Source organism: Budorcas taxicolor, chromosome 14 (assembly GCF_023091745.1).
Source record: "Budorcas taxicolor isolate Tak-1 chromosome 14, Takin1.1, whole genome shotgun sequence".
Taxonomy (NCBI): Eukaryota; Metazoa; Chordata; class Mammalia; order Artiodactyla; family Bovidae; genus Budorcas; species Budorcas taxicolor.
The window spans coordinates 44171343-44185433 of NC_068923.1; the positions used below are offsets into that span (position 1 = coordinate 44171343).

General features: G+C 37.9%; 1 protein-coding gene across 1 annotated transcript in view; it reads right to left on the minus strand.

Moving 5' to 3' along the window:
* MYBL1 (MYB proto-oncogene like 1) overlaps positions 1–13496 on the minus strand; it is a 35046-nt gene extending 21550 nt beyond the window's left edge. The window contains exons 1-4 of the mRNA XM_052651832.1: positions 13393–13496; positions 4073–4178; positions 3675–3746; positions 2125–2217 (exon numbers count right to left, since the gene is read on the minus strand). Of these exons, the coding sequence (XP_052507792.1) occupies positions 2125–2217; positions 3675–3746; positions 4073–4178; positions 13393–13412 (291 nt within the window). The 5' untranslated portion in view covers positions 13413–13496. The remainder of the gene's footprint in view (positions 1–2124; positions 2218–3674; positions 3747–4072; positions 4179–13392) is intronic.
* Positions 13497–14091: the final 595 nt, after the last annotated feature.

Here is a 14091-nt window from a genome sequence, read left to right on the forward strand (position 1 = left end):
CTCAGAGAAGCAGATGACACTATCATTATAGCAGAAAGTGAAGAGGAACTAAAGAACCTCTTGATGAAAGGGAAAGAGGAGAGTGAAGAAGCTGGCTTAAAACTCAACTTTCAGAAAACTAAGATCATAGTATCTACCCCCATCACTTCACAGCAAATAGATGGGGAAACAATGGAAGCAGTGACAGACTTTATCTTTGGGGGCTCCAAAATCACTGCAGATTGTGGCTGCAGCGATGAAATTAAAAGACGCTTGCTCCTCAGAAGAAAAGCTATGACCAACCTAGACAGCATATTAAAAATCAAAGACATTACTTAACCAAGCTATGGTTTTTCCAGTAGTCATGTATGGATATGAGAGCTGGACCATAAAGTTGAACATCAAAAAATTGATGCTTTGAACTGTGTGGTGTTGGAGAAGACTCTTGAGAGTCCCTTGGACTGTAAGGAGATCCAACCAGTCCATCCTAAAGGAAATCAACCCTGAATATTCACTGGAAGGACTGAAGCTGAAATTCCAATACTTTGCCCACCTGATGCAAAGAACCAACTCACTAGAAAAGACCCTGATGCTGGGAAAGACTGAAGGTGAGAAGAGAAAGGAACGAAAGAGGATGAGATGGTTGGATGGCATCACCGACACGATGGACATGAGTTTGAGTAGGCTCCAGGAGTTGGTGATGGACAGGGAAGCCTGGTGTGCTGCAGTCCATGAGGTCTCAAAGAGTCGGACACAACTGAGCAACTGAACTGACTGTCATAATATACACATTATGTTGTACATCTGAAACTAATATATAAGTGAAAGTGAAGTCACTGAGTCATGTCCCACTCTTTGCAACCCCATGGACTGTAGCCTGCTAGGCTCCTCCAACTGCAGGATTTTCCAGGCAAGAATACTGGAGTGGGTTGCCATTTCCTTCTCCAGGAACTAATATATAATTATATCCCAATTTTTATTTATCTATTGTTTTAGGCCACCCCCCATGGCATGTAGGATCTTAGCTACCCAACCAGGGATCAAACCAGTGCCCCACGCATTGGGAGTGTGGAGTCTCAACCACTAGATAGCCAGGGAAGTCCCATATATCTCAATTTTTAAAAAGCACTACCTTGATAGAATCTTAAAACATAACTCAAGAATGCTATTTTAAATGCATTAAATCCAAACCACAAGTATAATTAAAAAAAAAAATTTTACTAAAAATATTCCTTCAGCATTTGCCAAGTTCAAAAAATTGATCCCACACTTATCTAAATACAAGGCATTAAAGTGACCTGTAAATTAAATTGTTTCATACAAAATTAATATGAAATAACAGTAAAATGTTGAGACTTAAAGATTTTCTACTCTTACATTTTTTTTAATGCTTCAGCGGAAAGCCAAATAAATCATTTTGGAAGCAGGAAGGATTTATAGTTACTGTCTATTCATTACTTTCTTTCTCAAACTGAAAGGACACAAATCACACATTTTAAAACTTAACCACTGGCCAATTTTTTTTTTTTTGAGTGGCAGTAAAAATGCTCTAATTTTCCAACTACATTAATAAGATGATGCCATAAAGAGCATGAACTAAAGGGTAATTCTCAGAAGACGATAGTAACTTTCCCATTCTTCTCATACTTTCATAACAAAGAATTACCTTGGTTTTGAATCCTCTAGCTCTCTGGGAACACGATGATAAGATATCTGTCTTATGTGGGAGCCCATTTTAGGTTAAGAGGGAAAGTTAAAGAATAACTTCCTTATACCTCAAGTTTTCAGATAAAATAAGAATAAAATTAAATTGTTTTAAAAATGCTAACTCAATTTTCAGTAAGAAACTATGCCCTAAATGTCGCTAACCTAAGCTCTAAAAAGGTGACTAAGCTGACAGTATTTTTTATTCTACAAACCAAACTTTCAGCCAGCAAAAGCTATATATTATATTACACTTGGTTTGACTCAATTCTGAAAAAACTACATCTCAAAATACTAAATTTTCAATTCTAGTACAAGCAGTACTCAGAGAACAAATCCAGATGATTTAAACATGTATTTATGTTACCCAAAAACAATGTATTAGTAAGGAAAAAAGCAAGTCCACCTACACAGTGAAAATAAAGAATATGAACATGTTACCCTCTGATCTTCTTCTTTAGTCCAGGGACCCTTTATCAATTCTGGATTTAAAACTTTCTGCCACCGATGTTGGCATTGAAAATCAGAACGATTCTGAAAGAATTCGGATGATTTTGTTAATGAACAACTGTCTTCCAAACTTTCACAACCTTAAGAAGAAAGTTTCCAGGAATAATACATTCAATAGCATTCTCTAAAAATGCAATATTTATTTTATATGCCTGTATCCCAATTAATTTTTAATTAAAGTTGTCAGCACTGCTTAGAGTATAAATAAAAATTATATATTTGAAATTAAAATTATTTATCTCTATGCCCTGCCTGATAACACAAGCAAAAAAGCAAAATAACACAGATACTAACATAAAGAAATGTACTGATGAATAAAAGGGAGTAAACAGACAACTAAACAATACAGACGTACAAACTCAAACAGCATAGCAGCCTGGACTCACAGAGTATAGCAGTACCTAACTCTACACAATTCAAAAAACACCCAAAAGGCATTACTAGACTACTGCATGGTATTTAAAGGATGTTTATAAATGATAACTCCAAGTTATCAAGAAAAAATAAATATATCCAGATTGATATACATTATATATCAGTTAAATATTTAAGCACTGAAGTTCAAAAGGAAAATGAAATTTACCAAGGTAAAGCCTTATGTAGAAACATGTCAAACTCGAAAAATGATTAATAAGTGTAGCCTTATTTTTAGTCAATTCATGACTTAGTAACTCCTGTGTATTACAAGGATAATACTACTAACACAACTTTTCCTTTAGTGATTTGGTTTCTAAAGATATTAGTTCACATACAGGATTACAGATAATTTTGAATGACACAAATAGAAATCCTGTATTTAACCACAGCTCTCTCCTGATGCCTAGCGGACTTGTTTTTATTCATACTGAGTGTTTTCATGTATAGCTTCGGTACATCAATGCTGATTCACTTTAAGGTTATCATTTTCTCAAAATAATCAGGTTGTTCTTGTACATCCTTGTAGCATTTCTCTGTTGACTACATTTGCTGTTATACCACTGAAGTTAAACTGATAAAGCTAATGTAAGCAGCTTTTCTAATTTAAATTCTATTTATTGAACATGTGCTAAATGTAAGGCACTGTGCCAAACATCCTATATGTTACTTCTAATTCTCACAGCAACATAGCTTCTTCTGGTGTCATTAGTTACCAAACTATTTCAATAGATTTAACTTCTCTCAAAATGTTTTAACATTGATTAGCAAATATTTATAAAGCCCTATCCAAACTTTGTATCATTTTTGCTTTAAGTCAGCCATCTTTTTTAGGTCTGTCCTCTCTTTATGTCAGTCATCTTTTTAGATCCCCAGATAAATTAATTACTAAAAAAGAAAACCCAGACTTTCTAAGTTTCCAACTGTAGGAAGAGCAGAACAAAACAGTTGTTTTTAGGATGGGAACCTAAATCTAAAATAACGTAGACACATTTCTGAAAAACAGCAACTGTAACCCCATGGCCTAAATCATTTGTGTTAACAGTATGAGATAGTGTTTCACTTACTTGAAGATGACGAGCAATCAGAGTCCAATCATCAGTTCCATGTTGTTCAACCAACTTCTTTAACTTGTCATCCTATTAAGACAGGTTTATGGAAATGAAAAAGCTTTCCCTCACCCTATTCCCCTATTCCTGAATATACTGTCCAATTCTTTCATGTCATATCTGGTGGCCATTTTTAGAAGCACTGAAGCCATTATCACACATGTTCTCCTGTTTACTAAACTGATTCTGTCAGTCTCAACATCAACCCACTCTTCATGTATGGTTGAAGAAGAAAAATGTGCAAGTTAGCTGAGGGATAACTTTTCTCATGTTGTGTTTTTAAGTATCTTTAATACATATCTTATTAATCAACAAATATAAGTATGGAATTAGTAAACCATATTACACATAATCACCTCGTCTCTTGTCCATTTTACTCTATTCCAGAGTTTCTTCAACCCTTTTTGTTGTGGTACTTCATAATCATGATCAGCATACTGAAGGTCATCATCCTCATCCTCACTGAAAACAACACAATTTGAAATCAAGATTTTTATTTAAATATGTGAATTCAATCACTAAATCTGAACACATAGATACAACTAAATAAGCCACTCAGACTAGCAGACATAGGTCCAATGAGATTATTCAAAGTATAAAAATATTAACAGTCACATAATGGACAGGAGCTATAGTGCTTACTGATACCAGAGGAATGAAGCTAGATATGTCAGCAAGGGCCAAGTGATAACCTTTACGTCATGCTAAGGAGTTTGGCCTTTATTCTTAATCTGATCTTTAACCTACAGAGTTAAAGGAATTTAAGTAAAGGAGTAAAAGACAAATATCTTGTGTTTCAGAAAAAAATCACTGGCAGGAATGTGGAGAGATGGAGGAAGATCAATTAGTGATCTTTCACAAGAATCCAAGTAAGAAATTATTAGGGCCTGGCAATGACAATGGTAAAATACAAAACACAGTCAGTTAAAAGACATAATGTAAGAAATGAGCCATTTACAACACTAACAGCAAAAAAGTTAGAATATGTAGAAATAATTTGAATATACAAGATCAAGATACAGTAAACTACAAAACACTATCAGGAGACACAGAAGGACAAATGAAAAAACAATCATACCACATTCCTGGGCACGAAAACAATATTACAGATGTCCATTCTCTGTAAATTAATTCATAAATTTAAATTAAATGAATAAAAATACCAATAGATTTTCAGAGGAACACAGACAAGCTGATTCTACAGTTCGTATAGAAAAACAAACAAGCAGTAATACCCAGAAAAGCTCTAAAAAGAGAGAGAGAATTAGCACTACCAAATACCAGAAAATACTGCAGAGAAACAATAAATAATACTCAAATCAATGGAACAGAATAGAATATTCAGGAAAAAAAACTCACATGGGAATTCCATCAATTATAATATCAATCAGTGTGGTAAAGATGGACTTTTCAACAAAGGGTGACAGTGGGTAGTTATTTTAAAAAATAAAATCCTACTTTAAAATAAAAGAATTCAGATGAAGCAAATATTCTACACTTTTAAAAATGAAAACATAATAGTACCTATTACGGTGAAAGTGTTAACTGCTCAGTCCTGTCTGACTCTTTGCGACCCAATGGATTGTAGCCTGGCAGGCCCCTTTGTCCATGAATTCTCCAGGCAAGAATATTGGAGTGGGTTGCCGTTTCCTTTTCCAGGGGATCTTCCCGATCCAGGGATTGAACCCGGGTCTCCTGCACTGCAGGCAGAATCTTTATCGTTGGAGCTACCAGGAAAGCCCTATTAGCCCTATTACTTCTACCTTTTAGGGTAGAACTCTTATTTTTTATATCTTTGAGTAGAAAAGATCTAAATGGACAAAAATCGAGAAACCATAAAAGAATAAACCAACTAAGGTCATGATAGTAGCAACAGAAAGACACACATAAAACTGAGAAAAAAGTATAAACAAAAGGATTTTGTTCAACTGATGAATATGAGAGACATGGGAAGAAGATTCAAGGACAACTCCAAAATTTCTGGCTTTGGAAACATAGAGCTATCTGCTGAGATAAAGAATAGAAGGAGAAAAAGAACTTTGGGAAGGAGAAGGGAATGAGGAGAGTAAGTAGTTTGGACTGATTTCAAGGTATTTGAGAAATACACAGGTGGATACTAGATATATCTACAAAGCATTGTCCAGTAGAAACATAATGCAAGCCACCTAAGTAATTCATTAGCAACCACAGTTTAAAAAAACAGGTGAAATTAATTTTAATAAGAAATAATATTTAACCCAATCTATTTTTAAGTGATCAATTCAACATGTAGCCAACATAATCACAAAATGTTTTACATTCTTCTTACTTAAGTCTTTGAAATCTGGCATGCATTGTCCAGGAGAAAAGAGAGCCAAAGGCAAAAGAGAAAAATAACAAGAAGATGAAGCTGATAGAAACAGCCCGGGAGCAACAAAGTGAATTCCTAGCTTCAGACACAGCTAACCAGAAAAATAAAAATAAAAATTTTTAGATGTAATAAAATAAAAAGTACACAGCAATTCAGACTAGTAGTACATCAAGAGTTCGACAGCCACATGTGACCAGTGGCTCTCCTACTGGGCAGAGCAGATCTTGAAGACAACTGGGCATGTGGATCTTCTGCTCATCTCTAGGTCTAGGAGACTTAGTTTTAGCAATCACTAGCACACAGACACATTGGAAAAGGCTCTGATGCTGGGAGGGATTGGAGGCAGGAGGAGAAGGGGATGGCAGAGGATGAGATGGCTGGATGGCATCACTGACTCGATGGACGTGAGTCTGAGTGAACTCCGGGAGTTGGTGATGGACAGGGAGGCCTGGCGTGTTGCGATTCACAGGGTCGCAAAGAGTCAAACACGACTGAGCGACTGAACTGAACTGAGCACACAGACAAAAGTTCAAGCCACGAGAGCACAAAACCCTAGAAAAGAGAGCAGGTCTTAACGATAAACTGAATTAGGGAATTCTGAGTAGTCAGTGGACTGAACCAAGATATGAACATCTGAGAATAACATGAGCTAATATTTATTTAACCTTTCTGAGTAACAGACATTGTGGAAAATGAAGGCCTAGATTTAATATATACTGTTTACAGAGCCTTTGCAGGAACTTCTAATTTCCTTGATTTGTCAATTACATCTGACCAAAAATTATTCTTATCTAACCAAACAAGACACCAAAATCCCCCACCCAACTAGCTATGACACCTAACTGCTTCTCTAGTTCAATGCACTTCAGTATTCCAATGTTTTCTCCCCTAAAGCCAATGTCTATTTAACAATCTGCCAGTCCTACATTTTCATATATGATTGTTTCGATAAACTATGCTGAAAATAAAAGCACAGGCTTAATTAAAGAAATACCTGTTATTTGCAGCCATCTTCAGCTATCAGAAATATCACCTGATCAACGATGATTAAATTGTTAAGCTGGAGATGGTTCAGGATGCAATGACTTCATAAATTTCTAAGGCGGCTATTAAACCTGATAAAGCACCATACTAAGCTTACTGTCCATTATATACACTCATGGCATCTATGCTTCCCATCCGAACAACTCAGGAGTGCAAAGACCATGTCTAATACGTTCACCTCTCTGCACCAAGTCCAAGACTTGATCATTCAAATGATTGTAAAATTACTGAATAATTACTTATGCTTTTACCTCCTCCAACTATTTTGTATTCCAAAATTACCTCACTCTTTCCCAACCCAATCAAAACTTCCACCTCCCTCAGTATAAATGATCTCAAATTGATATGAGAGAGAAAAAAAAAAAACTTTTTTGTTAAACAAATTAAAATACCTCTAAGAGGAGGTGAAAAATACTCCCATAAAAAGAACTTTCAAAATCCAAATGCACCGCCAAGTGGTAGAATTTTAAGAAGCATAAACCTGCTGAATCAAATGTAAAGAAAATATTCAGTACAGAAGGTGTTCTTTGAGGTATCTACCAATACAGCCTAACCTTTCCTACAACTGTCCCCCGCAACATTAACATTTCCAGCCTTCCCAAACAGCCCTCAGTTATGGTTTTTACAGGTTCCCTCTTTCATTCCCTTTTCTCAGACCCCAACAGCTTCCCCAACAGCATATTTTAAAATTATGCTTTAAAAATTAGGTTATTTGAAAATAACTTTAAAAAGGACTCATTCATACAAACTTTAATTATTCACAAAAATACCTACATTAATCTGTACAAAATTCACCATAAGGTTCTTATCAAAACATTTTCAAGATATGCGTCCAAAAATGTTGTTTTGGTCAAAAGACTAGTTTCCAAGGAATGATCTTCCTGAAAACGTGTTCATTTTAACTTTAAAAATCTGCCTTATCTTTTTAACCACATACTTGATTTGTGAGAAATTTCTATTTCTACAAGAGGTTTCATTATCTGTTTTGCAAAAGCATGGCCATCATGTTCAGGAAGCTGGGTTTTTTGAGTGGTTGAGTGTGAGGGAGGATTAAAGCAGAATTCTTAGAATCCATCTCTCTACCACTGGGGCTTTCCTAGAATCTATCTACCTAACTACTTCTTGGTGCAAGCATTAAGTTATTATTTCTGTATTATTTATGTAATTGTTAAAAGGATGATAAAACTTTCAAGTAAGCGTGACAAAAAAGATCCTAGAAAATTATCACTAGTTACTCCTTGGAAAGAAAGTTATGGCCAACCTAGACAGCATATTAAAAAGCAGAGACATTACTTTGTCAACAAAGGTCTGTCTAATCAAGGCTATGATTTTTCCAGTGGTCATGTACAGATGTGAGAGTTGGACTATAAAGAAAGGTGAGCGCTGAAGAATTGATGGTTTTGAACTGTCAAGAGAAGACTCTCAAGAGTCCCTTGGACTGCAAGGAGATCCTACCAGTCCATCCTAAAGGAGATCAGTCCTGGGTGTTCGTTCATTGGAAGGACTGATGTTGAAGCTGAAACTCTAATACTTTGGCCACCGCATGCGAAGAGCTGACTCATTTTAAAAGACCCTGATGCTGAGAAAGATTGAGGGCAGGAGGAGAAGGGGACGAAAGAGGATGGGATGGTTGGATGGCATCACCAACTCGATGGACATGGGTTTGGGTGGACTCTGGGAGTTGGTGATGGACAGGGAGGTCTGGCGTGCTGCGGTTCATGGGATCGCAAAGAGTCAGACACGACTGAGTGAACTGAACTGAACTGAACAACAGAAAGATGCCTAAGGACGTCTACGCTTTGCAAAGAAAACTGAGAAGGGATAAGACCCCACAAATAACCTCACCGATGTTCTATTTTTACCACTTAACAGTGAAAATTTTCACTGCTTAATAATGGTTGAAGTGAACTGAAGTGAAACTCGATCAGTCGTATCCGACTCTTTGTGACCCCACAGACTATACACTTGCTGGAATTCTCCAGGCCAGAATACTGGAGTGGGTAGCCTTTCCCTTCTCCAGGGTATCTTCCCAACCCAGGGATTGAACCCAGGTTCATTGCAGGCGGATTCTTTACCAACTGAGCTATCAGGGAACCCTTAATAATGGTTAGACACCATCAAAACATTAGATACCACCAAAACAAATCATATTTCATTTGCTTTATTTCTCTGCTTTTTATTTCATTTTTTAGTATTTCTGTATTGTAGCAATCAATGTTAGCAGTATCTAATAGCTAAATAAAGTCAACTTTCTACTATCTATAAATAGGTAAACCATTTCTAAGCCTAGAGTGACTAATCTAGAAGAGAGTAAAAACAGGTGAAATTATTTCTCCAGTCACAAGGCAAAAAATAGAAGAGGAATTTGGTCTCTGAATCTCTCTCCAGGAACTGGTTTCCAGAATTATTCTGCCAGTTTTATTTTTTAAGTCAAAGAAAATATTTATTCTGTAACTGTCTAATATATAACCTAAGTACTATGTTCAAAAACTTTTGTAGATTATGAACAAAGTGATTAGGGTAATCATGAAACAGCAAAAGGAAGCACACACAAAAAAATATTATGACTCACTAGAACAGGAAAATTGTTTAAAAGTAATTCCACACTGGGGTTAAGCTAATAGGATGTGATACTCATAACTTTCCCTGTGAAATAATACACAAACTATTCACACTTGGCAATATCAAGATAAAACATTCAAGAGAAGTTCAATTTTAAAAGACATCAATTATTCTACCTGAAAAGATTAAAATGAGGTGTGCCAAAGGAAGAATTTGAAATTGTTTAAAATTTATTTTATTTGAATAGATACTACAAATTTGAAATTAGAGAATTATCAGAAGTTCTATAAAATTTTTTCCAGCAAAACCACTTCAACTTGACAGTATTTTAAATTTAACTGCATCAAGCCAAAATATTTTTATCATAATCAAAAATACATCTTTATTATACTGTCTTGACAGGATAACTGCATTTGCATTTTTTTAAGTTCAATCAAATTCAAGGCATGAAAATTTACCAGCTTGATTTAGTAAAGTAAAATCAGGCCACCCAGTGGTTAACATGATGTACTGCACACATGAATATCTTTTCAAATCTGGACTGCAACCTAGCATTATTATAGTAAGACAAATTGGAGTTCATCTGACCATGAATAGCAATAATGAAATATATACTGAAAGGAGTTCTACCTAGCAATCCACAAACAAAAACAATGCGAGAACATTTCTATTTTATTCCATTAGTGTGTGTATATTTTTAAATGAGGAAAGATGATTACAAAGAGTTCAAAATAGGAAATATATTAAAAGACTTATAGACCACAAAATCCAAACCTTTATTAAGAGACAAAAAACTGGGATATAGAGTTGACTTGCTTTCTCCAAATAATATTGCTAATTACAAAGCTGATTAAACATATCAGTTCTCACATTCCAGTATTCTTTCACCCATGACACCCATCTCACTGGAAGCAACACAGTAAAATTGCTTCCTACGCACAAACATACCCCATGGAAAAACATCTTCTAATTCAAGAGTTGGCTTTTGTCTTTCCAGTTTACTGTAGTTGCCAGTCATCTCAAGGGTAAATACCTGAATCTGTTACTACTTAAATACATCTTCTAGCTTCTAAATGACATTTTTTTAAGCTAATTTTTAAGAGTGGAACTGGCTTTTAAAATCTAAAATTACTTACTTAATACATAAGTATGGTTAAAAATCAAGTACACATTAATAACATATATACCAATTTTAGTACTGCCTGTAAATTATGTCATTAAAACCCCCAATGGGACCTAAAACTATTTAAAGTCACAACACTAAATAAACTTTTTCCTCTATGTAAATCCAGACCAGAGATACTACAGCTATCTTAAACAATGATCAAAAGAGCTAATATCCTTCAGCTGTTTCTCCCTGAGATAAGTTTTTTACTTTTTTTTTTCAGATCATACAGGAAAGGTTATTACAGGATTTATGCCTGTAGTCTTATGCAAAACTTTTATACAGCAAAGTATAGTTTTCAATCAAACAGTTCAATGGTTGTATAGTGAAGACTTCAAAGTGATCATTCAACTATAAATTAGATTCATAGTTAAAGGCATGAGACTATGCTGAATAAAGATTATTTATCCTTCAAAACATTTCACATTCTATTTTATCTAGGGCAAATAAGTCATATTTACATATACAAGAAATAGAATTTACAGAACAAAACACATTCAACGATGAAGACCCTAAGAAATACACCATTCGGAGATGATAGTTTCTCACATCTACCCGTATATTCACATAGGGAGTGTAGCTTCACTACATTTAATTACTCCAGACTTATGACTCTTTCAATCATTCTATAATACATTTCAATTAATTTATATAGCTGACAGGAATAAAAGTCAATAGTACAATTAATATTTAGATCTCAAAGCTCACAATATTGTCAATAAAACAAAATAACTTACACCAGCAAATTAATCATGAAATCACTTTCTTCTTAGCCTACTATTATGAAGCATACACAAATTATGCACAAAAAACTAACTGAAGAAGGCAGGGTCTGACATTCAAGCATCCATATCTAACCATAACTAACTGCTGATGACAGCATTAGGCAAGAAACTGTTTCAAATAAGATTAACATCAATACCGACAAGTAGATAATGCCGCACACTGAATACAAACAAACTCCTGTTACTGAGTTGACAATATTCATTTGTCACCTTGCTTAAAGAAAGTATGTTTAAAAATTCAAAAGAAAAGGCCTAAATCAACACCTCAGTAATTATAGTTACAGGAGCTTTTAGTATCTATCTTTTCTGAAGACTGAGAAGTCAGTCAGGTCCTTGATGTTCTAGAGCAGTAATTCTCACCTGGGTGGTTTTGCCCTTCAACAGACATTTGGTGGTAATGTCTGAAGACATTTTTTGATTGTCACACCTGGGGAAGTGAAGTGTTACGGACATCCATGGGACAGAGGCCAGGGATGCTGCTAGACATTGTACAAAGCGCAGGACAGCACTCCCCACTGCCCCCACCACTGCCTTCCCAATACAGAGAATTATCTGATCCCAAATATCAACAGTGCCTAAGCTGAAAATCCTCTTCAAGAGAAGTGTGTGTATTTGTTGCACTTCAAAAGTTTGATCTATTCTGTAGTTGGTACAAAATAATAATCTAATAGGGACTTAATTACATTCTATGCTGATTTCTGTAAAAATACCTTACAGATAGCAGATCCTTAATAAATGAATACAGCAACAAATACTATGGTGTGACTGTTGACAATTTTTAACAGACATCAGCAATGAATGAAGTTACTACTAAATTTCAACTTGGGAAAAACACCTCTAGTTGAGACTTTGAAGTTGTGGATCCAGATAAATAAAACCGTTTGGAAACGCTGTCAAACAACGTTTCATATTTATTGAATAATACTGACAACTAAAAGACACCCTAGTGTTTTTTGTCATATGAGTGATTCCTACACACTCAGTTTAGGAGTAGCTACTAGAGTGACCTTTAAATAAAACCGAAATGCATAAATTCATCCTAGCAAGTTTTCCAAAACCACCACCACCAAAGAAATGCCCTACCTCTATGCAACCCTCAGGTACAGAGTCCAACGGACACACAAAATATTAACTGAATCAAATACATTGTTTTAAGATCAAGTTACTGGTGTTAACAGTGTGACATCTTCCCAGTAGAAGGAAACTGCGACTATGGGAATGGTAATCACAGTAGACATCAAAAAAAGTACTCTCTCCTCAGCTATTCCTTAGAGGACTTCCACACCTTTCAAGACAGCAGAGGGGTCCCCAACCCAGGTGTATCACAGAGCCCCTGTTTGTAACTGGCTCAGGAATTCAGAGAGAAAGAGGCCCTAGGAACAGCATTTTCAGGCCGTCCGGGCAGGACACCACCACCTTCCGGTGCGGAGCGTATTCCCTGAAAGCGCACCGACTTACCTGCCAACAAATCCCAGTAAGTAGTTGTGGGACAGTGGGGAGCTGGACAAATGCTGTGGGGAGAATCGACTCCAAGGAGCCGCCTGGGCATCTGTTACTTTCTGAGTCCGAAATGCCCTGGTCCCCAACTCTCCACACTTCACGGCTGCGCTCTGGCCAGCGGGCCGAGGCGGCTGTAGCGCAGCGGGAAGGAAAACTTCTGCCCTGGCCTCGGAGGGCCCAGGTAGGCGCGGGGGGGATCTCAGCGGGAAAGGAAAGGGAATCTGAGCCGAGGCTGTGCCCACAGGCCTGGGAGAAAGGGATGTCACCCACCTGCGCGACCTCTTCGCCATCCTTCAAGTACCGCATAGGCGCGGGCTGGGCGGGGACGCGGGTCAGCCTCCTCCAGCCTCGGGCGAATGCTCCTTCTCTCCGACCCTCCCCCGCCGCTTCCCTCGCTCCCGCTCCGAGGCCGACCGAGTGCGGAACACAGGTCCCCGGCAGGGCAGGACGGAGGGACGGAGGGGCGGACCGCGACCGCCCCCGGCCCGCAGCGCTGCTTCTTAGCCCCGGCCCGGCCCGTTCAGGGATGCCCCCAACATGTCAGCAGGCGCGCTCCCGCCCTCTCTTGGCCCCTCCCGCCGCCTCTTAGCCTCCTCGCCTTGGTCCCAGCGCGGCTCAGCCGCGGGCGCCGACCCCCGCCCTCTCCCCGCAGCGGGCAGCTCTGCAGGGCTCGTAGCCTCCTGCAGGGTTTTGTCCGCACCGCCGAATCTCGCGCCCAGCCTCCCTCAAGAGCCGCCGTTTGAATCTGCGCACGCGGCCCCGAACCTTATTGGCTGTGGCGGCCGCACGCGGGGGACGAGGGCGGGGCGGGGAGAGCGCGCGCGACTGAGGGCGGGGCTGGGGAGCTGGAAGCCGGGACTGGAACTCGCGGGAGTCCGGGAAGGAGCTGGGAGCCAGTGGGTGTGGCCGTAGGCCCGGCTCAAAGGTCTTGCTGTGACAGGACCCGGAGCGCGCCGAGCGCCGCACCCG